This window comes from Anabrus simplex, chromosome 1 (assembly GCF_040414725.1).
Source record: "Anabrus simplex isolate iqAnaSimp1 chromosome 1, ASM4041472v1, whole genome shotgun sequence".
Lineage (NCBI taxonomy): Eukaryota > Metazoa > Arthropoda > Insecta > Orthoptera > Tettigoniidae > Anabrus > Anabrus simplex.
Genome location: NC_090265.1, coordinates 218,458,839 through 218,486,481, shown reverse-complemented (window position 1 = coordinate 218,486,481; position 27,643 = coordinate 218,458,839). Strand labels below are relative to the sequence as shown.

At 37.2% G+C, this 27,643-nt stretch overlaps 1 protein-coding gene across 3 annotated transcripts in view; it reads right to left on the bottom strand.

The window, feature by feature from the left end:
* The window catches only part of LOC136864143 (uncharacterized), a 624,111-nt gene that overhangs the window by 208,318 nt on the left and 388,150 nt on the right, over nucleotides 1-27,643 (bottom strand). For all 3 annotated transcript variants that reach the window (XR_010859277.2, XM_067140781.2, XM_067140790.2), the window contains exon 17: nucleotides 14,324-14,478. Coding sequence is in view for 2 of the 3 variants with exons in the window: in XM_067140781.2 (XP_066996882.2) it covers nucleotides 14,324-14,478 (155 nt within the window). In the remaining variant the exon portion in view is untranslated. The remainder of the gene's footprint in view (nucleotides 1-14,323; nucleotides 14,479-27,643) is intronic.

Here is a 27,643-nt window from a genome sequence, read left to right as displayed (position 1 = left end):
ACCAAACAATTATACTCCCCCTATTCTTCTGATGAAGGATACGAATGGAAAGGTGGCCCATAATGATTATGACAAAGCAATAATTTCAGCTGAATACTTCAAAACACTACTTAACAGGGATGACCTGAAGATTATTTTGAATTTGATCTGTATCCAAGAAATAAAACACCTCTGGAAAAGATCATACCACCAGTTTACGATGAAGTGCGTGCCACTATTGATTCACTTACAAAATTTTAAATCGGTGGGAGAGAATCAACTAGTAGCGGAACTTTGGAAGAATGCAAATGTACAGACTATTTGGAATTTACATAAACATCTCATTGACATATGGAATTCTGAAAAATTGCATGAAGAATGGAATGTTGCAACTATACACCCACTACACACAAAAGGTGCTAGATTAGATCCTAGTAATTATCAAGGAATTTCTTTGCTGGATATCACTTATAACATTTTTTCTAAGATTTTATATTCCAGAATTCATGAACAACTTGATAGTGAATTTGGTGAATATCAGGGTGGTTTTCATGCAGGACAAAGCTGTCCAGATCAAATGATCAGTCTCAAATGGATTATAAAACATCAGAAGATTAGAAGCAAAAATTTAGTGATCACCTTTATTGATTTTCAAAAAGCTTATGATAGTATCCATCGTGAATCATTATTGCATATCCTTACTGAATTTGGTTTAAATCGGAAACTTGTTAACCATAATGCGGTCACTCTTAGAAATACAAAATCTAGAGTTTGGTTCAGAAATTAAGTCTCTGAACCATTTGAAATTCATACTGGTCTTTGACAGGGAGATGGATTATCCCCATTGTTGTTTAATTGTGTGCTGGAAAAATTAAGCATGAATGGAATAAGGTATATCCACCGAGTGTTAAGATTGGAAGAAATATTTGACTAAATTTTCTTGCATTTGCTGATGATCTAGTATTATTAGCAAATAGTATTGAAGAAGCAAAATTTTAAGTAGAGGAATTGGAATGATTAGCAGTGAAGATTGGGTTGAAAATCTCTTTTGAAAAAAACAGAAATGATGCCATTTTTCAAGCTGACACTTCACATATTATGTTAAATAACACTCAGAAAATAAAGGTTGTAGACAAATTTAAATTTCTTGGTGAGATTATAACTTGGAATGCTAACGAAAAAGCATCCATAGATAGTTGAACTCAAAAATTGAGATGAACACAACAAATTACCTAGCCATGTTAAAAAAAAACAGGCTCTTTCCATTAATGCTAAATTTCAACATTATTACTCCATTGTTAAGCCAAAAGCAACATATGCAAGTGAAACATTATTTAAATTGAATACCCAATCAACAACAGACTGCAGAAAGTTGATATAAGAATTCTTTGGACAATTGTTAATAATAAATACCAGATTGATGGCCAGTGGAGACTTTTGCCGAATTCAGTACTTTATAAGGAAAGTGAATCGATCATTGACACTGATCCAGAATGGTGGATTGCATTCACTGGACACATGTACTGCATGACATAGATGTTGATTCCCATAGGGAACCTGAAATATATGTCTCCAATGAGTAAACTTATAATACCAATATAAATGGTCCATTATTGGACATTATAAATTTTCCAGCTAACTCATTCCTGGTTGCCAGCATTTCGCCCCCATTGTGCTAAGTTGGGCTCATCAGATGGTAAATAGCACACCCACCAAGAACCAAATGATAAGCCCAACTTAACGCACTGGGTCGAAATGCTGGCAACCAGCAATGAGTTAGCTGGAAAATTTATAATGTCCAATAATGCACCACACGGCCTGCCATTCTGGAGCAGACTGACAAACTTTTGATTTGACCGTCACAGGAGAGTTGCGTCAGTGGACAAAGAACATGCAATGTAACTCTCATGCAACTGTTGTAACAGTCCTAAACAAGTTAGGTTGTGTCACGTTGCATTACACCGATGGACAAAGGGCCTAATATGTTAGTTTTGTATGTACTATACTCTTCATTTAAGTATAACCTTTAAGTTACTACACTGGCAGGAAAAAACGTCCAAACACCAAGAAGGGGTTGTGATAGATTAACAAATGTTGGTAGACGTGTTTATACACCTGAAATATGATGTTGATTCAAACTTCTCACAAATCGCATTAGTATGGTGCTAGTAGTGGCCCCATAACATTGCACATCAGGTTTGGTTTAAATATGGGCTGTACTGTGCAAGAGCGTTAGTTACCTGTGAGATCAGACGGAATGACTGTGAGTGGGTCAAGAATGCCTTTACGATGACGAAGAGGTCAGTATCAACAGCTCACTGTGGTTAAACGAGGCCATATAATATGCGCCCTTATTGCGCCCAATAACAGCGTAAATAAAATTTTACGACTACTCAGATGATCTCAGGTTATGTTTACTATAAAGTTTGCTTTACGTGAATCCTGAAGAGTGATGCATTTGCCTAAAATTCATAATCCCAACATTTGTGATGGATGTCTCCATCCCTTTGCACCTAATTCAACACTTTAGAAAGACTAGAATCGCAATACATACCTATCAATAACTTATTCTACCATTTCATCCTATAAAAAATTATATCACACATATTTAATATTAACCAACTAGTTTATTAACTCAATATTAAGTTTAGGAAAGAGAAAATCGTATTACTGTCTTATTTGATTCTTCAAAATTCGAAATAAATATCATGATATTGTATTTATGTACATATCACTTCTAATTATGATCACTTGTAAGTCTTGACATGAGCTAACTCTCATATTATCTTTCACTAAACAGATAATCAAACTCTTATCTTTCATTACACATCCATGCGTATGTATACTGAAAAATTAATAAAATCAGTTGTAAAGAGACTCATATTTTACGTCTTTAAGCTTTAAATATCAATTATGACCAACTAAATTGTTCATGTCATTGTCAAATATTTTAATTACCGTGGAATGACTCGCTAAGCTTGCTATTTCTACCGCCGTGCATACTCCTGGCACCTACAGGGCAAACCATTCTGTATTTAATCATTTAAACAACATCATATAACCTTATGAAATCATTCTCTAAGAATGAATTCTAATTATTGTAGTTCTTAATTAATCACTATTTTATTTAAGATTCTAAGTTCTCCCTTCCATGAAATGACATTTGCTTCATAAATTGATTCCCTTCTTTCAATCAATTGGATAGCTCAATTATAACTATGGATGTCAGAATTTATCATTACAGCATTATTCTCCATCTATGCAATATCAACATGGGATAATTATTGAGGGTATTTCTAACCTTATATATTTATTTCCAACATGTGGATATGTCTGTTAGGTCATCAGCCCAGAGGTTGGTTGGATCCTCAAATAGCACCACCAAAGGTTATGCGGTTATAAGGAAACCCCAAAAACCAATGGCAGCACCAAAATGAGGCGTACTAGGCAAGATGAGGATATAGTGAGAACTATTTGACTTGACGTTTACCTGTGTTGGAGGGCTATGCCATCATTATGTTACTCTACTCCCACGATCAGATGTCTTTCCATGTCACTGCTTCTTGTGCACGGTCCAGACATAATTAAACATATTCTTCATATTTTCTCAACAATTTATTATTTCCTTCATTATTATCAGCATATCATTTATTTCATTCATAACATCTTCTTAACGTAGCCATTTCTCTTACTAGATGATGTACCCGTGCTTCGCTACGGAATTCTAAATTTTATACAGAATTCTAGGTTAGGTAGTGTAAACGTTGTGAGCAAGATTGTATTAAGTTGCATAGCTCTTAACGTTGCCCTTGAAGCACGAAAGGCAAGTTACCAACGTCTTTTCTCATATGAAGACTGAGAGGGAATTTTTATTGTAATGGTAGGCCAGCTTGCCTACCGTCAGTCACAATCAGGTTTGGGAGTTTTCATTATAATGGAAGACACTCACTCTCCACCTGCCTTTATAGATTCTCAGAAAGACTCTCTTAGGGGTTTTCCCAACTGAAATGAACATAGGTCATTACAACGACGTCGGTAGGAATGACACGATTAAAAGCAATGCCTTCATATGAAATACTCGATCAAATGAAAAGTACACATTTTCTCACTTTTAACGAACAGTACTATGCTGCCGAACTAACAGTCCAAAGCTACAGAGCTGGAATGACCAAGACGCAGACATGCGTGATCCGTGAACAATCTTCGTCCTTTTTTCGGCAAGGGTGGGGGGTTGAAATAGTGGATAGTCCCAGGGCAAAAACTATTCCTGTTTACTTATCTGTTTCCTCGGAGTACCCGATGGGTCGGAAAATCTCAATTCACTACACTGGCGGGGGAAAGAACTATCTGACGTGGAGGCAATTTTTCCTCCAAGCCAGAGAAAGACCACATCTTCGCTACTAATTTGGAATAAAATTAATGTGGATTTAATGAAAGTGAAGAGGAAGAAGCTCTTCCTAAGAAACGGTTCTTTCAGGGTTGAATTTTGAGTTATTTAGTGAATTGTGGTACTATAATTTGGAATAGGCTAAATTGTAATTCCAGACCAGTTCATACTACTACTACTACTACTACTACTACTACTGACTGAGCTTCTGAGCCTCTGCGTACACTGATCATTCAAAACAGCGCGTCAGAATAGGTATTGAATAGCTGGCATACTATGATGAACCAGTGTGATACGTACCAGCAGTATCAGAAAATGTATGAACCAGAGGATTGGCACGCTAAAGAAGAAAGTTATCTAACTCCTCAGCTATGTCCCGCCAATATTCAGTTAGGCTGTTATACTCTGTACGCAGCAGTAATCTCATCTATCGGAGTTGAATGTCAGCATAAGAGACAAAGAACATTACAACAAACAACGGTCAGTGTAATGTTATTGTTGACCAATGTTACGGGCTTTTGATACTGTAGGCCTTCACATTATTGTCTTCCGGTTCAGAAATACCACTCTTACCATAGTTGGTACGGTAAAACTGAATAAAACATAAGTGATCGGAAATTTTATTCTCTATAACATTTTTTATGTAGTACTTTTCCTTAGAACCAAGAACATGGATATTTAAAAATTAAATTTTAGGTGCCTTCCCCTAAACTACCATTTCACTCAGGGTGAATAACATTGTTTATAGCTTAAACTGTAGTTTCTTATTCCCCGACTCTATATACCGATTTTCATTAAATTCTTTTTACCCATTTTGTTGGGGCTCGGCGTTGATTTGGACTTAGCAAAAAAATCCAAATTCATGAATATCTGTGTTATCATAGCCGGTACGGTAAAAATGCATAAGACGTAAATGATCAGAAATTTAATTCTATATAACTTTAGTTATGTAGTATTTATCGATATGACCACTAATAACATGAATATTTGAGAATTGAATTTTAGGCCTTCCCCTAAACTACCATTTCACTCAGCGTGAATAAAATAGTGTATAGCCTAGATTGTAGCGGATCACCCCCCAACTCTACACACCAATTTTTATTAAATTCTCTTCAGCCGTTTTCTCGTGATGCGTGTACATACATACAGACAGACAGAAATTACGGAAAAGTAAAAACTGCATTTTCTTGTTATTGTGGACATGATCGATACAGAAATACCATTCTTTTCAAATTCTGAGCAATGTACAGACAAAACTCTTATTTTATATATATAGATATCTCATAACCTTTACTCGTAAACACATTTCCCACGACGTATTTTCTTCCATTGAAAACATCTTTACTTCACTGGATTACATCTCATTTCCCATGATGACATCTAACCTCCTAGTATATTGTATTACTCCTTTCCATTTCTGCAATGACTAAGAATAACTTACATTTGCAGCATATCTCTTCTATACCATGTTATCATGAAGACCAATGACACTTTAGGTTACTTGACCCTTCCAGAATAACCACTTCTCAACATATGCCGTCATTATGCTGTAGTAAACCCTACTCATTTCTGCTATCAGTAATAAATTCTCCAAAGCTAACACATTCCATTCAATACACACTATCACTTCTCCCAATCAAGGTATATCGATCCTAACATTGAGAACTCGATTTTGACATTACACTTCACTAATCCCATTTGTATCATATATACACAATTTTATGTAATATTCTCATCACAAAATCCTATATTCATTTAATTAAGAACTATATTATAGAAAACTTAGCTTGTCATTCTCGGGTTTATGACGAATCTGTAGCCATCCAGGCTACAGCTGCTGCACTTGGCCAGCCGGATTCCATAGATCGACTGTCTCCCGTTCTACATCAGGTTGGTTGGATTGTCCGTTGCACACTCATCCCCAAGTCGGTCCACTGCAGATCTAGCAGTACATAATGATGGACGTCATTCTTGCACTAAACTGAATAGAATATAAATATGATATGTATGAGTTCATATCGACGTCCTCAGTAATTCAACAGTCTATTAGTGTTTTTCTTATATGTCTGATAGTAAATATGACTGCTTTCAACTACGTTATATGAAGTTCGCTACTGCTGAAATATCAGTTCTGCTTTAAATCGATAGAGAATTCAGATTATATTTCGTTTTTCTGACCTCCTTTTTCTGTTAATATTCATTCTTCCTGAAATTCTCCTCTTGTATTTACTCGGCAATCTTTTGGTTTGTCAGCAATCAGTATTCTGATCCTTGTCTGACCACTTGTCTTGCCTGCTAATTCTTTCTCTTCTTATTTTAAATTGTACCACTGTTCTTTTTTAATAGATATGTAGTATCCTGCTATGTTTTCCTTTCTCAACAGTTACTTCCAGACTATATTATCCGTATTTAGCCAACTTCGTTGCGATCCTCCGCAGATGATATCTACGTCTAGCACTGAATCTTTGCAGTTAGTTGAAATAATAATATATATTTTTTATCTTGTTTTTTTTTTTTTTTTTTTTTTTTCCAAACACTCCATTTAGCATTTCAATGTTCTTATGTTCAACCGCCTTCGTGATCATGCTCTACTTCTCCGAATTCGGCCCCCTGTGAACTTCGGAATCAGTTTGCTATGCATAAATTCCATCTTGCATGCTCCATACATCTATTTTGACGCCATTTTATAATGCGGCAGAAGATGCAATGTCACAAGAAGGACTGCGTGAAGGTAGATATTCTTTCCATGCTATTGGAGAACGACTTGGCAGGAATGTCTCCAATGTGCATGCATGCTGGCAGCAGTGATCATGAGAAGATATGCTGATATGCTCTCAAGAAGACCGAGCTCCGGAGAACCCATTGGCACCACCAAGAGGGAAGACCGCCATTTTCGATATAAGGCTGTGGCACAGCTAATTCAGTTTCCAGCAGCAATTCGAGCAGCAGTTAGCACCACAGTGATGCAACGAACTGTTCAAAAATCGGTTACTTTTAGGACAGCACTGAGCCAAGCGCCCTGCGGTGTGCAATCCACTTACCCCAAAACCACTGCCGTCCATGACTTCAATGGTGTCAAGCATTGTCATTGGAGGATGGAGCAGAGGTCAGTTGTGTTTCCGATGAAAGCTGGTTCTGCCTTGGTGCCAGTGACGGCCGTGTTTTCGTTAGAAGGCAGCCAGGTGAGCACCTGCATTCCACCTGTCTGTGGCATCAACACACTGGACCTACACTGGGAGTTCTGGTCTCGGGAGAAATTTCCTACTACAGCAGGAGCACTAATAATGTAGAGTAATAATGTAGAGCAGGAGCACTCTCGTGGTTATCCCACGCACCCAGACTGCAGATGTGTTCGTCTGTCTGGTGATTTGACCTGTTGTGCTGTCATTTATGAACAGCATTCCTGTCGGTATTTTCCAACAGGATAATGCATGCCCCCATGCCGCTGTTGTAACCCAAAGTGCTCTGAAGAGTGTCGACATAATGCCTTGTTCTGCTCAATCCCCTGATCTGTCCCCAATCCAAAATGTATGGGACATCATTGGACAACAATTCTGGCATCATCCACAAGAAGCAATAATGGTTCCTGTCTTGACCAGCCAAGTGCAACAGGCATGGAACTCAATCCCACAAGCTGACATTCGGCACCTGTACGACATAATGCATGCACATTTTCATGCCTGCATTCAACAGTCAGGTAATTACACTGGAGCAGCATGGCACACATGCGATGGCTTTTCTCACGCAGATATTAACCTGTAATCTTGTACCTTTAATAAATTATTTTCTTTTCTTCATGGGGCCTCTACATATTAGTTCTTAATCAGCGTCAACCTCTAAGATCTTTTGCTACCACGTTTTTCCTTCATTCTCACCTAGATATACCTGCTCCATTCACAAAGCGGCAGGTTGTTCTTATTGGGTCTTCTTGCATTTTTTCTCTCTCTTCATCTGGTAGTCCCAGAGTGGAGAGTCCGATTCTACCCAGCACCCCACATTAAAAAAGTATGTGTTCAGCTGATTCCTCTGCTTCATTGCATATCCTACATATATTGTCTCTTATTACTCCAATTCTGTGTAGGTGTTTTACAGATGGCAGTGTCCTGTCAACAGTCCTACCACCCATCTTATATTTTCTCTCCTGAGTTTCAACAAATGTTTAGTATGCTTCTTGTTTGGTCCTTTTATCAGTTCTATTGCAAGCCTGCATCCTGGAGTATTTTTCCAGTTTTCCATTTGTTTCTTTTGTACCCATTTTCCTATGTAGTGTTGGGCTTGTCCATAGGAAATCCCGCATACAGGTCCTGGGCCTACAAAATGTGTTTCTGCCCCTTTCCTGGCCAGTTTATCTGCCTTTTCATTTCCTTCTATACATGCATGCCCTGGTGCCCATATTATTTTGACAGTGTTGTACTTTGGGAGCTTGAGGAGAAGTGAATGGCAGTACCAGACAATTCTGGATATTATCCAGTGCCTTAATGACCTGCTTGGCTGTCCGTAGAAATGAAAATGTTCTTATTCCTATAATTAATTATGTTATCTCAACAAATATATTGCCAAAATTTTTTCTGCCAGTGTAATGAACAAATTTATAATACCAATATAAATGGTCCGTTATTGGACATTATAAATTTTCCAGCTAGCTCATTCTTGGTTGCCAGCGTTTCGCCCTCGTGTGCTAGGGTGGGCTCATCAGTTGGTACCTAGCACACCTACCAATACGCTGGCTAGTGCATACCGTGGAGGCCACTGCGTAGGCTAACTGGAGCCACCGGCAGTGCCAATGCACTAAGAGACTTTGTCTCATCACTAAAAATTGATGCCTGCTTGGCCATCAGATGATATAGATGTGGATTCCCTTAGGGAATCTGAAATATTTGTCCTGAATGAACAAATTTATAATACCAATATAAATGGTCCGTTATTGGACATTATAAATTTTCCAGCTAGCTCATTCTTGGTTGCCAGCGTTTCGCCCTCGTGTGCTAGGGTGGGCTCATCAGTTGGTACCTAGCACACCTACCAATACGCTGGCTAGTGCATACCGTGGAGGCCACTGCGTAGGCTAACTGGAGCCACCAACGCTGGCAACCAAGAATGAGCTAGCTGGAAAATTTATAATGTCCAATAACGGACCATTTATATTGGTATTATAAATTTGTTCATTCAGGACAAATATTTCAGATTCCCTAAGGGAATCCACATCTATATCATCTGATGGCCAAGCAGGCATCAATTTTTAGTGATGAGACAAAGTCTCTTAGTGCATTGGCACTGCCGGTGGCTCCAGTTAGCCTACGCAGTGGCCTCCACGGTATGCACTAGCCAGCGTATTGGTAGGTGTGCTAGGTACCAACTGATGAGCCCACCCTAGCACACGAGGGCGAAACGCTGGCAACCAAGAATGAGCTAGCTGGAAAATTTATAATGTCCAATAACGGACCATTTATATTGGTATTATAAATTTGTTCATTCAGGACAAATATTTCAGATTCCCTAAGGGAATCCACATCTATATCATAAGTAACCATAACCACTTTTGAACGTATAAACCTTTAACCTAATGTTACATCCATACAGTTGGAGAAGCTCCAATTTACGCTGTGGTCAATTTCTAGTGAATGTGAACACATCTGCATAAACTTTCATCCACACAGTAGGAGAAGTCCCAATTTACACACTTTAGACAATTTCTAGTCATTGTAAGATAATTTTAATTGCTTCTTTGTTCACAAATTCTGGCTTTTAATTAATGTACACATTGTAAACTATGTAAATATCATCTAAAGCACAACTTTTGTAAAAAAAAAAAAAAAAATTGGCATAAGACCATAGTATTTAAAGTCCCAATGTTTAATAGATTTAAAGACTTGACTTTAGATTATTATTAGGCTGAAGATGCCCAAAACTAGGGCAAAACATGTTCCTAATTAGTGTTTGTAATTCATGTAGGATTTAATTACTACAGAATATAATTGTATTGAATAGGTGGACACAGTAAATTTTATTCTTAAAAGAATTTTACTTATTGTGAGCTTACATCTGGGAGATAAAGGGTTTGAATCCCAGTGTCGGCAGCCCTGAGGATGCTTTTCCAAGGTTTCCCATTTTCACACCAGGCAAATGCTGGGGCTGTACCTTAATTAAGGCCATGGCCGCTTCCTTCCAACTCCTAGGCATTTCCTATCCCATTGTCGCCATAAGACCTATCTGTGTCAGTGCGATGTAAAGCCAATAGCAAAGAAAAAAAGTTTTTGTTAAAAGTAAAAGTCAAAAATAACTTGGGTTTACATTTATCTTTTATTAAATTTGATTTTGGACGATGTCTGAACTTATTGGTTATGCGTTCTTATCGAATGCTTTGTTGTAACTGTTGAATCTAGCTATCGAACGTATATTTAGTTCCTTGTTCAGGTCTGCTTTTGACGTGGGGTCTTTGAATGCGCGATCAACCAAGCTGTTGTATGTAGCGCATTTATGAGAATGGGGATGTATTGTGTCTTGTTTTATTGTTCTTGCTGTATGAGTGGGTTTCCTGTGAATTTTATATCAGAATGAAGAGGAGAGCCTAGTGATCATTATATCTAGAAAGTTGATAGAGCTGTTAATTTCCGATTCTAATATGAATTTGATATGAAGATCTATGTTGTTAAGGTTTATAAGAGTGTTCGGTACATCAGTAGAGCGTTCGTCGATGAAGATAAAAGTATCATCTACATATCTGGCCTACAACTTAATGTTATTAAACTTTTTATCATTTTCAATAGCAGCATACTTTAGAAAATCCAGGTATATTTCTGCCAAAATACCAGAGGCCAATGACCCCTTAGCCAAGCCATTTTGCTTATCAATGATATTGTCGAATGTGAAGTAGTTATTATCTATTAACAATTTCAAGACGGACATACAATCAGAGATTTCTAGTTTGCTTAAATGAATGTTTTTTTTTTTTTTTTTTTTACAATGCTTAGTAAAGCTAAAGGTTCCACCTATTCAATACGTTATCGTAATGGTCTATTTAGAACATCACATATTTATTTAACTTATCATAAAATACATCTTTGGTACCGGTTTCGGCAAACCACTATGCCATCATCAGCCATTGAGTTTTTTATAGCAAGGAACATTCAAAAATTTAAAAATATGCAATAGCAAGTCCTATTCTTACATGAAAAACATTAAAAATATAGCTAAATAGCATAGGCCCATTGTACTATACAAATTAACATGTCTTTTTTGAAAAATACAATATTATTTAGTGCATCTAAAATTATTTTATATATAATTGGCAAAGTCTATGATTTGGTATACCTTATGTATAATAGAATCATGTAAAATTGATAAAAGAATCTACTTTTTGCCATTTAACCAGTTTTTAAAACAACAAGTCCTATTTTACATGGAAAATATTAAAACTTGGCTAGTTAGTATTAACCCTTTTTTTATGTTATACAAGTAACATGTTTTGTTAAAAAATAAAGTATCTTTTTGTGCGTCTAGAATTGTTTTTTAGGTGCTTAAAAAGACTATGGTTTGATATAGTTGATACACAGGAAATTTGATGTTTCTATAAAAACCTCTGTCATTTTTAACACAGTTTCTTAGTTCCTCATAATATGCGACTTATACTGTTTTAGATAATAAATACAGGTTCTTCTTCCTTAAAACTTATTGAAACAACAGTCTGTTTGACTATGTAAGTCCTGATGTGTTTTTTCTTGTTTGAGTATTGCTTCTAGTATTTTCCAATGTAAATAACTGTGTGGCTGAGGCCGAAACTATGGTTAAGATCTTGAATATTATTTTATGTGCCAGATGGAAATGGGCCGTAAATAGTGTTAATCTCGAACCAGTACGGACCTCAGGTTGAATGTAACAGCGTGCAGAGAGAGTGAGTTTTTAATACTAAATAAATGAATGTTGGTATTTGGATTATTTTCAATAATAGAAAAAAGTTTACTCATTTTTACACTCGGGTACATGTTAATAATGTCGAAGGAATGCAATGAGTGGTACGATTGCAGGTCAAATCTGTCTAGTTTCTTAATTAGTTCTGAACTGTTCTTAATGGATTTGTCAGAAGAAAATGTGATGTGTTTTTTGAGAAATTGTTGGATAAACTGAGCAAGTTTGTATAAGGGGCTTGGCCTATAATTTATTATATGGGGCGTATGGGGACATCAGACTTTTGGATCTTCGGCAGTGCTTTCACAGTTGGTAAGCCTGGGCTCATATTAATAAACTTTAATTTTTCTTTTTCAGTTAAAAGAAAGGACACGTTCTTAAGTGTCTGTTTTAGTTGCCGCTGAATTAGTTGAATTGTATCCTTGCTGGTTACCAAAAAAGAGCTGTCTTTGAAAAAAAAAATGTTTTTTTTTTCAATGTAACCTGTTTTTTTTTCTTCATAACAACAGTGGTGTTTCCCTTATCTGCCTTAGTAATAATGAGTTGATTTTCTTCATAAGTTTAATAATGTTTGCTCTTTCGGCAAAATGTTTGTTAGTTTTACTGAAATCGGGAGAAGTGAAAATTTTATTTAAATGTCTTTTGATGTCCAGTTTTAATTTATCTTGTGAATCCTTCTGCATTTTATGAATAGTGACTTCTGTTTCAATAACAAGTTTAGACGCGATACTTGGGGTATTGACGTTCGGCCAATTGTGTTTTTAACCTTTGGAAAGGAACTTCCTTCGTCATTTAGTATTGTGTTCAATAAATTAATAAGAGGAGGGTGAAAATGTGTCATGAAATTCTCAGAGGTACTGGAGGTGATGAGGAAGGACGCGACATTTGTTGGCACTCTTAAGAAAATTAGGAGACAAATTGTGCATAATACATCTTTTAATGAAATCGATGTCTTTGCCCAATTTCCCATTTCATCTTATTGTCAACGCTCTACAGAGGCACAATAATTTTATGCCAGTTTTAGATAATATTTAAAAATTTTGTCCCATGGTTAACAACACCACATGACTTCAAGCTCTACCAAGTGACCAAGACTTAATTAAACATTTGTAAAAGTTTTCTACCTTCTGTTTTACAAATGACTAAGAAGTCCTCAACTTGTGTAAATATTTTGAGAAGACTTTCTTCTTAAACATGATCACATATTGTATTTTATCCATCCATTGATATTTTACTTTTAATGGTCTATAGATTGTATTTTAACATGTATATATCTTTGTTTACTTGCCCAATTTAAGCTAATGATGACGTCCGAGACGTTGAAACTGATACCAAATAAATAATGTTGTAATTCTATATTAGTACCATATTTTGTATTGAAAAAGGTGGATCAATTGCACTCTATTTTATTGTTTGTTAATCTCCATTGAATGCGGACCAAAGATGAAGTTCCTAATATTAAATGACAGAGGAAATTAAATGATATTGGAAAGGGTTGCTGGAATAAAAGATGACAGGGAAAACTGGGGTACCCAGAGAAAAACCTGTCCTGCCTCCACTTTGTCCAGCACAAATTTCACATTTCACATTTCACATGGAGTGATGGGATTTGAACCATGGAACCTGGTGGTGAGAGGCTGGTGTGCTGCCATCTGAACCATGGAGATCAAATCTAAATATATATATATATATCATTAAATCCTCATTTGTTTAAACTTTTCCATATATAAAAGAAAATTTTTGATAAAGATGTGCAGATTAGGTCAGGTTACTTAGGACATGGGAAATAATGAAGCTATAATTTAATTTTGACATAGAGTTTGTATCTCAAGTTCTATGATCTAGGGAGAGTAATTTGTCACTCTCCTCATTACTGTATAAAAACCATAAAGGATACCCAAAGTTGATGGAGAAGAAAACAGATTTAAATTCATATCACAATGGTCCAAAATTCTCAACTCTATGCTATAAAGATTTTTCCCTAATAAAGGGACAAAGGGATAGAACTACATATCAGAAGAGAAAGCTAGAAACAATATCTTTCATTCTTACATCGGTAGTCATTGTAGCAACAGAGCATGTCCTTGGCAATGCATCTACTGCAGAATTAAAACTACAAGATGGTGGTTTATCATCTCTTTCAGAGGTAACAATGGACTGGAAGAAATTTTCCTCTGAGGTTTGAGGACAAGATTCAGGATTTAGATCTGCAACAAAAAGAAAGTCAACATATTTTTTCTCTCTTTCAAGCACTTGAAAACAAAGCATACTACTAAAACAATATGGGGTGTTACGGTCAACATACACTAAAAATAAATGTGATAGAAGTATCATATAAGTGGTGGTGATTATTATTTTAGGATGAAGTACATAACTAGAGAACCATCCTCTATATAACACTTATCAGAGAGAAAAAACGAAAGGGATCTGACACTTTGAAAAATGAAGGTATCAGCCAAAGGAAGACAAGGGCCACGAAGGGCATGAAAGACTCCCTAGGCCTCGAGTGCTCTAATACCATCGGGGTCTGGAAAGAAAAAGTGTTGATCAAGGGAGGTCGGATAGGATAGATGAAAGTGAGCAACCTGGCACAAGTAAGTGGAAGCAATGCCATGCCACAGCTGAGGGCCCCATGGTCACCAACCCACGCTCCCGAGTTAAGAGCCCCTGAGGCGCCCTTTAGTCTACTCTTATGACAGGCAGGGGATACTGTGGATGTTATTCTACTGCCTCCACCCACAGGGGGAAGTATTATGTGAAAGATACAAGGTCTGGTGGAATCAATAGACTGATTTGAGCCACGTAGTACGGCGGCGCTCTTGCGCCTGTGCGAACTAAGTATGCAGGTGCTACATTGACGAAGGACTACCATTTGTAAGTATGGCCTTGTGGAGTTCGGAACATCGAGCATTCGCTGTTGAGGTTTATTTAAAAAATAACAAGTATTCCATCACCGTTCAGTGAGTCTTTCATCGCCATTTCCAGTTTGGCTAATATCACGAAGTCCTGGATCATTGGATGAAGAAAAGTCCAGGGTGACGAAAGACACAGCGGATCCCGGAGCGAGTGGGGGAGACATGCCATGCACTTATCCGAAGTCCTCAGTGTTCTGCTGCCAGGCATGCCTTGGCACTAAGAATATCAGACCGTTCCTTGCAGCGCATCATCCTTGATGACCTGCACTTCCACCCATACAAAATTGCAGGTTGCACCGAAACTAAACAAACAAGATAAAGATGGCCGACAAACGTTTGCATTGTGTTCTCAGGAAATTTTAGTAGCCGAGCCACAGATACCAAACAACATACTAATGTCAGATGAGGCTCTTTTTCATCTAGACGTTGGTGTCAATAAACAGAATCAGATACTGGGCGGCATTTAATTATCTTTGACTGCATGAGCAACCCCTGCACTGTGAACATGTGACAGTGTGATCCAGCATGACTTCATTTGGCATCATCGGTCCATATATTTCTGAGGATGATCATGGCTGTGCAGTAACAGTAAATAGCGATCACTATGTCCAAACGATAAAGGACTTCATCCTTCCAAGGGCGAAGGACATAGTGTATGGTTCCAACAGAATGGGACAACAGCTTACATGGCCCGCCACTCCACGACTGTCTTGCGGTGTCATTTTTCTGATACCAATATAGTTGGTCCATTATTGGACATTATAAATTTTCCAGCTAACTCATTCCTGGTTGCCAGCATTTTGCCTCGGTAGCTAAGTTGGGCTCATCAGTTGGTAAAATAGCACATTTACCAAGACGCACAGCTAGAGCATACCGTGAAGGCCACTGCATAGGCTGCTTGGAGCCACCAGCAGTGCCAATAAACTATGAGAGACTTTGTCCCATTTTCAAAAGTTGATGCCTGCCTGGCCATCAGATAATATAGATGTTGATTCCCACAGGGAACCTGAAATATTTGTTCCAAATGAGTAAATTTATAATACCAATATAGCTGGTCCGTTATTGGACATTATGAATTTTCCAGCTAACTCCAATATCAGGTTCCCTATGGGAATCAACATTTATATCATCTGATGGCCAGGAAGGCATCAACTTTTGACAATGGGACGAAGTCTCTCACAGTGCATTGGCACTGCCGGTGGCTCCAAGTAGCCTTCGCAGTGGCCTCCACGGTATGCACTAGCCATGCGTCTTGGAAGGTGTGCTATTTACAAACTGATGAGCCCAAATTAGCACACCAGGGCAAAATGCTGGCAACCAGGAATGAGTTAGCTGGAAAACGTACAATGTCCGATAACGGACCAACTATATTGGTATTATAAATTTTCTCATTCGGAACAAATATTTCAGGTTCCTTATGGGAATCAGCATGTATGTCATTTTTCTGGTCGATTGGTTTCCCAATTTTGCGACATTCATTGGCCAGCATGGTCCGATCTTTATTCTTCTTGTGAGGATACTTGAAAAATTCAATGTACGCTACATGTCCTCATCCGTGGCTGAACTGAAGGAAAGGATACGTACAGCTGTGGAGGAGATCCCATTGGACATGCTGGAGCGTATGATTCAAGCTTTCTTTTGCCACCTGGAGTGTGCTCAATGTGATGGTGACCATCTGTCGGGTGTTCTATTCAAAACCAAATAAATGGCATATATAGTATGTAATGGGATATATTGTTCTTTGTTTTCAATGTGTGTTTCAATAAATATTTCTATTTGTTTTGACATTCTGTACTTTTTATATCCTACTATTCATTTTGATGGACTCTGTACAAAAGGCATCAGGGAATTTAAAAATGGTAATTATGATCAGTGGAAAATGGCAAACTGTAAACAGCCAATGGAATGGGTTTAAAACAATGGATCAGGAGTCTGAAAACAGGAATGAACCATTCAAGGTGGTAAGAAATGGAACAGAGCCACTATAACAACTAAATGAAGAGATTAAGGAGGAGGTGTAGTTTACGAGTTAGGAATGAATGGTTGTGAAGTAATGAAAAATTAAAGGAACTTACAAGGAAATTAAATATAACAAAAATGTCAGGTAAACATGACAGCAAGTATAATTATTGGCAGTCATATGAGTTTTAATGAAAAATGAAAGTGTAAATACATACTTCATGGCAGAAACAAGTTCTAGGAACGACATTCCAGGAATCATTAATGAAAAAGGAGAGTGTATATGTGAGGAGTTACTAAAGGCAGAAGTATATAGTCAGCAGCACATGAAGAATGTTGAACGTAAGAATAATGTCCAGGGAAGAGGAGCTGATTAATATTAGTTAAGTCCTGAAATTTACCTTTGATAACAAAAATACACAGTTTAAAAAAATTAGGAGAACATGTTTTGTAACGTCTGGTATGTGAACATTAATTTGGTAGATGGGGTTCCAATGGTCGTACAGCATACCTTGAGACCTTAGCTACTCAGGGTATGTCAAATCGAAGTTATACTCCATCTGTAGACGTAGCCATGCATTAAACCGTCAGGTAACCCTTCAAAACAAACTGAATAGCGGTGCGTCCGTGTGTCGTTGTGAAGTACACAAGACTACTGCGGTCATTTGAGCACATTGTACATAAATCAGCACATCGCACGAGACATCTTAACAAGGTTCAAGTCGCAAGGGCCGTCACTTTGATCCAGGAAGGATGGACTTTTTGTCGTGTTGCTGTGGATCTCAAGGTCTCTTCGTCAGTTATTCAATGCTTGTGGAATCGCCACAATGAAACAGGCCAGTTAACAAAGAGGGTTGGACAAGGTCGTGGACGCTTGACAACCCCACAGGGTGGCATCAGTATTAACCGCCATACGGATCTTGTCGTCGCCCGTGGTAATCTTATCGCTGTGGGGTACATCGAGTAGATACTGCTACAGCATGTGTTGGTTGCTGCATAAGGTGTTGGCCCTGAATTCGTACTCGTGCACAACAATGCCTGGGCTCATGTAGTTCGCATCAACAGAGCTGTATTGTGAGAACTGGTCATTCAAAAGATGGAATGGCCAGCAGTAAATCCGAACCATAATCCCATTGAGCATGTGTGAGATTGGCTTGACAGAAGTGTTCGTGGGCATCCTGTTCCACTACAGACTCTCCAAGACCTTGAACAGGCTCTCATTGAAGAATGAGACCTGATACCACAACGTGACCTCCGTCGACGTATACAGAGCATGCCACGTAGGTGCCAAGCTGTGATAAATGCTCGTGGAGGACATACACAATATTGAAGTTCTCCAATTGTGATAAAAATCCACCCTGGAGGACTGTTAACACTTTTTTCCCCTATTTGGACATTTCAGTTTGTGTTCTGAAAATGAACGTGAATCCATCGATGTTCTTTTGTATACTGCAATGGTAAAGAATAAAGGTTTAGTTGGTAATGTTCCTGGATGTGAGGTACGGTTTTTTGGAGCACGGCATATGCTCAAAAACATGTTCCCCTAATTTTTTTTGAACTGTGTATTTACAAAAAATAAAAAAGAACACTAAAGGGAGAAAACTAGAAAAGCAGCTGGAATGATAAGATTTCTAGGGATATGCTAAAGGCAAAACATTGGGACAGCGTACTGTATCTGAAGTAAAGGGCTGATTACTGTTTGCACAAAGGACCTATACCAAATGAATGGAAATTTGCTATAGCAGACCCAGTGTGCAAAAGAAAAGGTGACCAATGTAAAGCAGAAAATTACAGGCCAGTCCCTTGAGGTGTTGCGAAAATAATTCTTTTTGAATATATTAGAAACATTTGCAAAATTACTAATTGGATTGATAGAAGGCAGTTTGGGTTTAAGAAACTTTATTCCAGTAAGGCTCAACTTGTGGAATTCTAGCAAGATATAGCAGATATTTTACCATAGATCTGTGAACTCAAAGGGACTGTATCGCTATTTACCTGTCCAAGGCATTTGATGGGGTAGATCATGGAAAACTAGTGACAAAAATGAGGGTTACTAGACTAGACAAGAGAGTTGTTGAAATGCTGGGTGAAATTTCTAGAAAACTGATCTCATATCTGGTCCATTGTATTTTCATATACATATAAATGATATGAGCTGTAAGTGGAATCACAAATAAGGCCTTTTATTATACTGTACAGAGTCATAAATAATTTGAAGGATTGTGAGCAAAAAAACACACCCTAGAGAATGTTGTGAGATGGACATCAGACAATGGTACGATGTTAGAAAGGGTGAAAGGTTAGGTTATATGTTCCACCAAGAGCAAAATTCCCCTCAGCTTAATTACAGTGCTGATCAGGTGAATGTACCTCATATGAACCACTCCAAGTACCTAGGTGTTAATATAAGGAAAGGTCTTCATTGAGGTAATCATATTCAAGAGGTTGTAAATAAAGGTTACAGATCTTTTAGGGTATTTAGGGACTGTAGGAAGGCCGTAAATAAGAGCCCATATAAGACACTAGTTAAGACACCAATTAGAATAGGGTTCCAGTGTAAGGGACCTTTAACAGGATTGCTTGTTTGGAGTGGTTTTTGGAGATGCTGAGATGTTTGAATTTCATCCCACAAGAGTTATTTTATGTGCCAGTAACTCTAACAACACAAGGCTGAATTATTTGAACAACTTCAAATACCACCAGCCTGAGTATGGACGCTGACTTGAGTTGTACTGCATGAGCTGCTCTCAAGCCCAGCAAGGTAAAGTTGTTCAACACACTGTAGTTGACTTAGTCCTCTTCATAAGCTCAGAACACAATTCTTGCTAAAGCACTTGCCTTGCTGAACAGAAGGTTTATATTAAGATATAAAGATATTTTTCCCCTTTCAGAAAGCATAGATCTGAACAGTGCTTTTGTCTTTGTGACTGTGCTAAAAGTTATTTCACACTCTACATTGCTATGTGGAATTGATAAAATAGCAAGCATTACCTTAAAGAGTCTTTTATATTTTAAGAACACCATCAGCTGATTTCATCTGCCCTAGCAATGACAACTGAACATTAATTCTCTCTTTTGTCAAGTCTAAAACTTACAAAACTGGAAGTATAGAATATCAATTGCTTTATCTAAATGTTCTTCTTCATTAGTCAGAATGTTCAGAAACATGTTTATGCAAATACTAAGGCTAGAAAATTATGCCTTACCAACAGCAGAAATATTTGCAACTTCCGTATTTATTAAAACTTTATCTTTGAATAGATATTTGTGTACCACATAGTCACATGATGTAGAAAAACACATTCTTACAGATTTAAAGAATAAACACTCTATCTCTTCCTTCAAAGTGTCCACCAAATCAAAAGTGGAAATCACATTCAGCAGGTCGTGTCCTGTTGATTTGCTGGAATGTGATAGTTTGCATCAAAGATAATAATGTTGTTGATTTTATGTCTCACTAACGACTTTCTGAGTACGGATTGACTCAGTTTTTGGAGATGCCGAGGTGCCGGAATTTTGTCTCATGGGAGTTATTTTACTTGCCATTAAACCCACCAACACAAGGCTGACATATTTGAGCCCCTTCAAATACCACCAGACTGAGCAGGATTGAGCCTGCCAACTTGGGCTCAGAAAGCCAGCACCTTAACAGTCTGAACCACTCAGTCTGGCTACATCAAAGATAGAGGAGTTTTTAATAACATACAGTTCTACAAAACTTCCCATCACACTCTTCAATAGTTCTACAAAACTGACTTTAGTAAGTGGGTATGCAGCATACCTGACTGAACATTCAGATTCTCAAAGACAAGCATAAAACTGGAGACAAAAGGGTAAGAAGATCTATGTAAATTTGATGAAACAAACATAAGCAGTTGTTCTGCGTGTGATAAAGCCTGGCTTGTAGTGTCACCAGTTGTGCCAATTATTTCCAGTGAAACTGATGAATGGATTTTCCTTTTAACTGTGGTGAAATCTTATCACAGTGCTTCACATTTTCAGATGAACAAGACACATCTGCAGTTTGAGTAAGATTAGGAATGTTTCAAGTTTTCCACCCGAGAATCGTAACTACAATTTTGATCCGGAATAAACAAACCAGAGGGTTCCACTCCTGAAAAATCCTCCCTAAATTCCTTCATAACCATTGAGTAGATACATGTTTGTGAGGATGATTGACCAGTTGTACTTCCTCTTAAAATAATCACCACGACCACCCCCAACAGAATTGTTTTTCTCATCTGATTGTTGTGTAAATTTTGAAATTCATTTAATTTTTCTTTCTTCTTTGCACTCCTTTCCATATAATAAAATACCGTATTTATGCAAATAGTCCCCACCACCGTATAATCCCCGCACCCTAATTTTAGGAAGGCTCCTTTCGAAAAATGAAGGAAACTAAAATTCCTTCCATCGAAAGAGTACGATACTCATAAACAAACATTTCATATCACTCCGCGAGTTCCACGTGGTCTTTAGGCGAATATGAACATGTAAATTTTTTGATACAGCAGCTTTGCCTGAACATATGTAAGATGATAAAAAAACATTATCACTGCTATAAAATATATTTGCCATGAAAATTAGGAAGTAGCCCTAGGTATTTCATTAATCTGAACTTTCTATAGGCTCGATTCCCTGTATACCAAAAGATTCATTGTCTCTTGCATCACTAAGAAACGTTTCCTAAATTGCTTACAAGTTTGTCACACTCCACATCTAAAACACTTTTCTTATGCGGTCTTTATTTACGCGGATATTAACACAACCGGTGGTGGATAATTATTTTCGTGCAATGTAAACACTTGAAAGAGACACACCAAAAACTCTGATGTTAGTTTTGCGATATGGTAAAACCTCGTTAATTCAAAGTCGTTGGGATGCAAAAATCAAACTTCAGAATTATGTGATTTTGAATTAACCGCCAACTTGTATTTCAGAAATGCCAACCCTTGCTGCATCACAAAATATTCTACGATCCGTTTCCACATGCAATTACCATTCACAGTTTAAACCTTACAAATGCCATGAAAAAGAACTCTTTCCAAAATCTATCCACCAAGGCGCATTTACTTTATTCAAATAATGCACTTGGATAACTCACTGGCAAACATAACCTCAAGCAACGAAAGAAAAAAGAAAAATCCAAAGATGAGGAGAAATCTATGCTGGCTCCCCTGTGCAAGTAATTTATTCATTGGATTACTGTACTGTACGCATTTTAGATGCCTTGTACTTCCACGGAAAGTACCCGATGCCCTTAAAACATCGTGGCTTTTCGAACATTCATATGACGAGGGGAGGTAGTAAAAAGTCTCTCGCTTTCATCTGCACTGCAATACAGGACAGTAACTCTATCCTGCCATAGCATTTCTCTTGTAACTCAGAAATGCCAACCCCTGCCGCGTGATAAAATATTCTAAGACCCATTAACGCATTTGATTCACAGTTTTAAACCTTTCAAATACTATGGAAAGAGCGATTTCCAAAATGTATCCAACGAGGTGCATTTACATTATTCAAATAATGCACTTGGATAAATCTCTGCCAAACATAACCTCACACAATGAAAGAAAAAGCATGATTCAAAAACTAGAACAAATTATGCTGGCTCCCCTGTGCAAGTGTTTTAGTTTTTGGATTATGTACTGTTTGCATTTTTAGATGCCTTGTACTTGCACAGAAAGTACCCGATGCCCTTAAAACATTGTGTCTTATAGAACTTTCCTATGATGAGGGAAGGCTTTCGCTTTTGTCTTCATTGCAACACAGTACAGTGAACCCATCTCCTTTTAAAAAGTCTGCTTGGGCTAGGTGTAAAAAAAACAATGCAGTTCGATTGGCATTGACAGTATTTTTCGTTGCGTATGAATTGATAATAATTATCAGCCATGCTTTTTCGCCAACTGTCGGCATCACAAGTGTTTGCGGATTCTGCTTCTCCGCACACTGCCTGTTATGTGATACTATGACGTTCCTTAAAACGAATACAAAAGCATTACGATTTTACTTGAAATTAGCAACTATGAAACACATTGTTGACACACCGAAATGAGTGAAAGTGCGGAAAACACTCCTGCACGTTCCGCAAGATGCATTCTATCGTGACACAGAGAAATTTTGAATTTAAATTACTGTGTAAAATACTATTTTATTTAAATGTAATGGCAGTTTTAAATTAAAAGTCTGAATTGCTTTCCATTTAAATGTGACAGTGCAGTTTTCTTGCATTTGCGGTTACACAAAGCATACCTGTACACACAAAATTGAAAATTAGGTGAACACAATATCAAAAATTAGGTGAGCCAGGATTGTGTTGCCAACCTTGATGCAAAAAATAACCCGCACCCCAACTTTGTGCCTCAAAATTTTTTAAAAATATGTGGGGATTATTCGCATAAATACAGTATATCAATTGTACCCTACTCTATATTCACAGGTAAACATGCTACCTCCTTCTCTGAACCAAAACTAATTAGGTGAAAAGGACAAACCATACTGACTGTTATTTTCCTGATTCAATAAAATCTTGCTAAACCATTCTTTCATCCTATCATTACTGGAGTATTATCAGCAAGAATAGCTAGGCACTCTTTCAATGGAATGAGTGGAATGCTTGTAAAATTGAGTCCAACTGATTTCAGATGTGAAAAATGTTACAACGGGATATAATTTGCAGTTGCTTTCATTGCCACCATCAGTAGCTATAGAAACGCATTCACCTCAAAAGTGAAACAATTTTCTCACTTTCTACCCTGCACATTTCTGTAATGATAGCCAATGTTTTCATTCCCGCACACCAATATCATTCATAGGGTTCACTTTCTAGTTCCATACTACACACACTCCTTATGTTTCTCTTAGTTTACACATGTTTGAGTATATTGCACTTCCACTGAAAAATCTCTCCTACAGACAGTACAAAATAGTAAAATATTTGTAGCTGTAATATTTGTAACAATCTGTCTTAAGTATTTAGTTCTACCACATTTCTATTATTTTGATAACTTCTTGAAATTAAGATCCTCATGTGCAGTTTAGAATTGAAGTGTACTCATTTTATTACACAAGGTAGTATCTTGTTAGCATTCTTTTAAATATTGTGTAATTTTTGTGTATTCCTTTCGATATTCAGCAATTGCCGTTTATATTTCTGCTAGCATGAAGGGATAAAATAATAATAATAATAATAATAATAATAATAATAATAATAATAATAATAATAATAATAATAATAATAATAATACAGTATGTCCAAATAGCATTATAGTATTTTATAAGCTAGTATATTGTTTCCTTTATTGTCTTGAGTTCCTTGTGTAATATCGTAGAAAATATTCTTTTCATTTGATTTTTTTTTAATTTACAAATACATCATTTTCTTTTTGTTGATGTTTCATTTCTCAGTAAAGAAGAGTAAAGAATGGCCAAGGAATACAGGTGTTGTGTGTGTAAGTGTGAGTGGGCATTAAGGAGTATGAGGGAAGAGTTGTAGAGTTTCAGGCAGGTAATTAGGATTCTCACAGAGGACAGGAAGGAAGGTAAATCTCTCTTGAACTAATAAGTGTACAAGAAGGATGGGAAGGAAAACGAGACGTTGTAGAAGACAGGCAGGCTAATGTTTTAAGGGGAAGGAAAGGGCAAAGGTCTCTATTCAGGAATAAAATCAGGACAGGTATTGCTGAGAAATTGGTATGAGTTACTGCAGGTAGAACAGCAGAGAGAAGCTGAGGAACAAGGAACTGTTGCAAAGGAGGCAAAAAATAAGAGGAAAGAAGAAGGTAGGAAAGGGAAATGTAGAGGAGAAAACTGAAAAAGGGAGATGGAACGGGGTCAGAGTGCGGGAGAAAAGGGAGGAGGATGTAGGTTCTGCAGCCGTCAATAAAGGTAGTGGAGACCAGGGCAGGAGGGAATGAAATGAGGTGAGTTAGGTTGAAGTTCTGGTCATGGGGGACTTTGTTGTTAGGCATGTGGGGGAAAGTATACGGAAAAAAGAGAACCAAGGTAGAGTCTTATATAGGAATTGGGTTAAGGCAGATGTTGAGGAAAGTAGAAGAGAAGGACGGTCAGGATAAAATGCTATTACAACTCATGAATTTTTATAGAATAAGGTCTTATTTATTTTAACTTGTTTAAAAAAATGTTTATTGTCCTCTTTATAATGCCACACTGCCAAGTGATTAAAGAAATATTTGAATCCACCTGAAGATGGCCACAAGAAGGCTGAAACAGGGGCCTAAAAATAATAATAATAATAATAATAATAATAATAATAATAATAATAATAATAATAATAATAATAATAATAATAATAATGGTGTATGGGCTTCGGAGAGGTGTGGTGGAGGTCTTTTTTTAGTAGAAAGCCTGTAAGTGACCTGCTTGTCTGTGAGGATGGGGCCCTACCCATGATAATATTTAATGATGAAGATGGCACACACGCCCAGACCCCAAGCCAGACTAATTATGCAATTAACATTAAAATCTAGAACCCACCCAGGAACTGAACCTGGGATCCCCTGAACCACAGGCCAGAACATTAACCTTTTTATCCATGGAGCCGGACTATTACATACTGAATAGGTGGAGCCTTCATAATAAATGATTTTTAAGAATTAATTTTCAAAAATAGAAAGTTGTAGTCATTCACATTCTTACCAACAATATAGGGCAAACAGGTATACGTACCAACATAGTTGGGGATGTGCGGGACCTGGTTAATGCAGTAAGGGATTTACATGACACTATGGAGTGTTTATGTGGGAAACTGGGAGTGAAATTTCTAAATCCTAATGGGTGTGTAAGAGATAGGGATCTGCACTCAGATGGCCTTCACTTGAATCACAGTGTTATATATGAATTAAAAGAGTTACAGCGAGGTACATTCAGGGAAATGGGGTGAACTAGGGAGCGATAAGGAAACAGGGATCTGGAAGTCAAGTAAGGATGACATAAAAATGTTTATGTTGAACTGTAGAAGTATTGTAAAGAAAGGAATAGAATTAAGTAATTTAATAGATACTTACCAGATATTGTAACAGAAGTTGAATCATGGCTGAGAAGTGACATAATAGATGAAGAAATTTTCTTACAGAACTAGAGTGTTTATCATAGAGACAGGATAGGAATGGTGGGAGGGGAATATTCATTCTGAAGAAAGAAGAATTTGTAAGCTCTTAAAAAGTTAAAGATGACAAAAATGAAATTTGAGGTGTAAGGCTCACCTCCAAAGACCATAGGCAACTTTATGTTTTTAGAGTGTAAAAACCTGGAAAGGGTGGCACAGATGCTGATTCAGAATTTTTTGATAAGGTAATCAGCTATGTGGTAAACTATATGGAAAGGAACGCGATTGTAGCGGGTGATCTCAATTTACCAAATGTCAATTGGAAAGGTTATGCGAATGACAGAAAGCATGACGAACAAATGGCAAAAAAGTTAATCTGGGAAGGAGAGCTGAATCAGAAGGTGATCAAACAAACTACAGGGAAGAATATTCTAGATGTGGTGCTGGTAAAACCAGATCAGCTCTATTGAGAAACTGAAGTAATAGATGGTATTAGACATCACAAAGCTGTTTTTATCGTATCATTTTTATTGATATAAAGGAAGGTCATAAAAGTGGGATTATTACGCAGTACCACATGGCTGATAAGACAGGCATGAGGGAATTAAAAGAAAGTTAATTGTGATCAGAAAAAACGGTCAATAAAAATGTAAAAGATTGTGGTATGGGTTTAAAAATATTGTTGAGGAATGTGAAAACAAGTAGGTAACTTTAAAGGTGGTAAGGAATGGTAAAGACCCACTATATTATTACAGAGAAGTAAAGAGACTAAGAAGGAGGTGCAGGTGGAAAGAATTAATTTTTGAAAAGAGAAAGTGGTAATCATTCACGATCATACCAACAATGTAAGGCAATCAGGTATAAGTGGAAAACTATGGAAAGGAACGTGATTGTAGTGGGTGATCTCAATTTTCCAAATGTCAGCTGGGAAGAATGCTTTCCCAAAACTTACATGCAAAACATGTCAAAACTCACTGGCCTATAATTTTTGGCTTTATGTCTATCATTCTTCCCTTTACACACAGGAGCTACTATAACAACTCTCCATTCATTAGGTATTGCTCCTTCACACAAACAGTAATCAAACAAGTACTTCAGATATGGTACTATATCCCCATAAATCTTATAAATTCCAGCTGCTTTTTCTAGTTTTCAATTTTTGTATCATAGTGTATATCTTTTTGTTATAATAGGTAAATTTCAATACTTTGTTAGTATTAGTCGCCACATCCATCTGGGCATTATCCCATCTCTACATTCTGCTGACTGAATACTTCTGCCTTCTGTAGATCTTTGTATAAACACTCCCAATTTTTCATTAATAATTCCTGGAATGCCCTTTTCGAAACCCTTCCATTTTTCACTCAAATTTGTATGACTGCCAATTATGCTTGACAGCATGTTACTCTTAGGTTACTTCTTTGCTGGATT